The sequence below is a fragment of the Neomonachus schauinslandi genome, chromosome 3, assembly GCF_002201575.2.
Source record: "Neomonachus schauinslandi chromosome 3, ASM220157v2, whole genome shotgun sequence".
Lineage (NCBI taxonomy): Eukaryota > Metazoa > Chordata > Mammalia > Carnivora > Phocidae > Neomonachus > Neomonachus schauinslandi.
Window position 1 is genome coordinate 22,737,036 of NC_058405.1, and position 1,212 is coordinate 22,738,247.

General features: G+C 42.3%; 1 protein-coding gene across 1 annotated transcript; it reads right to left on the bottom strand.

Moving 5' to 3' along the window:
- Positions 1–271: 271 nt before the first annotated feature.
- Positions 272–741, bottom strand: LOC110585925 (mitochondrial intermembrane space import and assembly protein 40). Its single transcript, XM_021696056.1, is given in 2 exon segments — positions 272–609; positions 612–741. Coding segments are annotated over 2 exon segments (468 nt in total).
- Positions 742–1,212: the final 471 nt, after the last annotated feature.

Genomic DNA, 1,212 nt, shown 5'->3' on the forward strand with positions numbered 1-1,212 from the left:
CACATTATTTCAAAGTTCAGAGTAATCTGAGAAGAGAATTCAACAGTGACAGCTACATTTGCTGACAGGTTTATGTAAGACACACATACATTTTTTCCAGTATATATGTCAAAGGACCAAGAACCTTGATCATCAAAATAAGTTATTTTGTACATCATGGTGCACAGAACAATAGCGGAAAGAGACTTATCAGAGAATGACCAAAAGACATTTTGCAAAAGGTTCATATCACTCTGAAGCAGAAGTACTGGAACCCAATGCCTTGTGGTCCTCATTCGCTTGACCCCTGCTCTTCTTTGGTTGCAGGGGCCTCAGTGGGAGCTGTCTGTTCTAAATGTTCTACTGGCTTCTCCTCCTCGTCCTCCTTCTGAAGATAGAGGTTGGGGTATTTCTGCATGCATTCCTGCATGGCCCAAAATTGGTCTACACAGTCTGATGGCTTGACATTCTCTGTGCTATAGTGCAAGTAGAAAAAGGCCCACTTGAACTGTTCCTCACAGGGGCCACTGGCCATTCCGCACTGGGGTCATTCTCATGGGCAGTTCCAGTTAATATCTCCATTTGGCAAGATCAATCCATGCTCCTGAGGATCCCTGGGATCATATGCATCCGCTCTGCACTGCTTGGAGTTTCATGGCTATCATAGGTCACAGATAGGATTCGCTCTTTCCCTTCCAGAGGGCAGGAGGCCAGGGCTGCAGCCCAGGAGTCAGACCTCCAAGCTACAGCAGCGTGCTCCATCTATGACCTCTGTCCACAGGGAGGGCAGGCAGCTGCAAGGCCCATGCAGACCCACCCCCAACAGGCCTGCCCACCAAGTGCCTGCCTCCGCCTGATATTTACTATTATTTTAACAGCTTGACTTATCTCATGTATATTTTTTTCTGTCCAAATAACTTTCACTTTTCCTCTAGCACTGGAGTATTTTCAGGATTTTTGAGTCATAACTTGCACTGTGTCATTAACCTGTGTGATCTTGATGATATCCACCTTACATTTTTCATATGAATAGCATCAATAAAATAATTTAAAACTTATAGTGATTACCATTTTAATAAGCCTGTACATGTCTTTTGATACATTTCCTAAATAATGTGTCATAATGAAGCAAGAAAATTTTTTTTTCCTTTTTTCACAAATAGCAATGGCAGGCTGAAAGATATTTAAGTAGTATAATACAATATGCCCAAGTTTATATATAGAGTAAGTGGT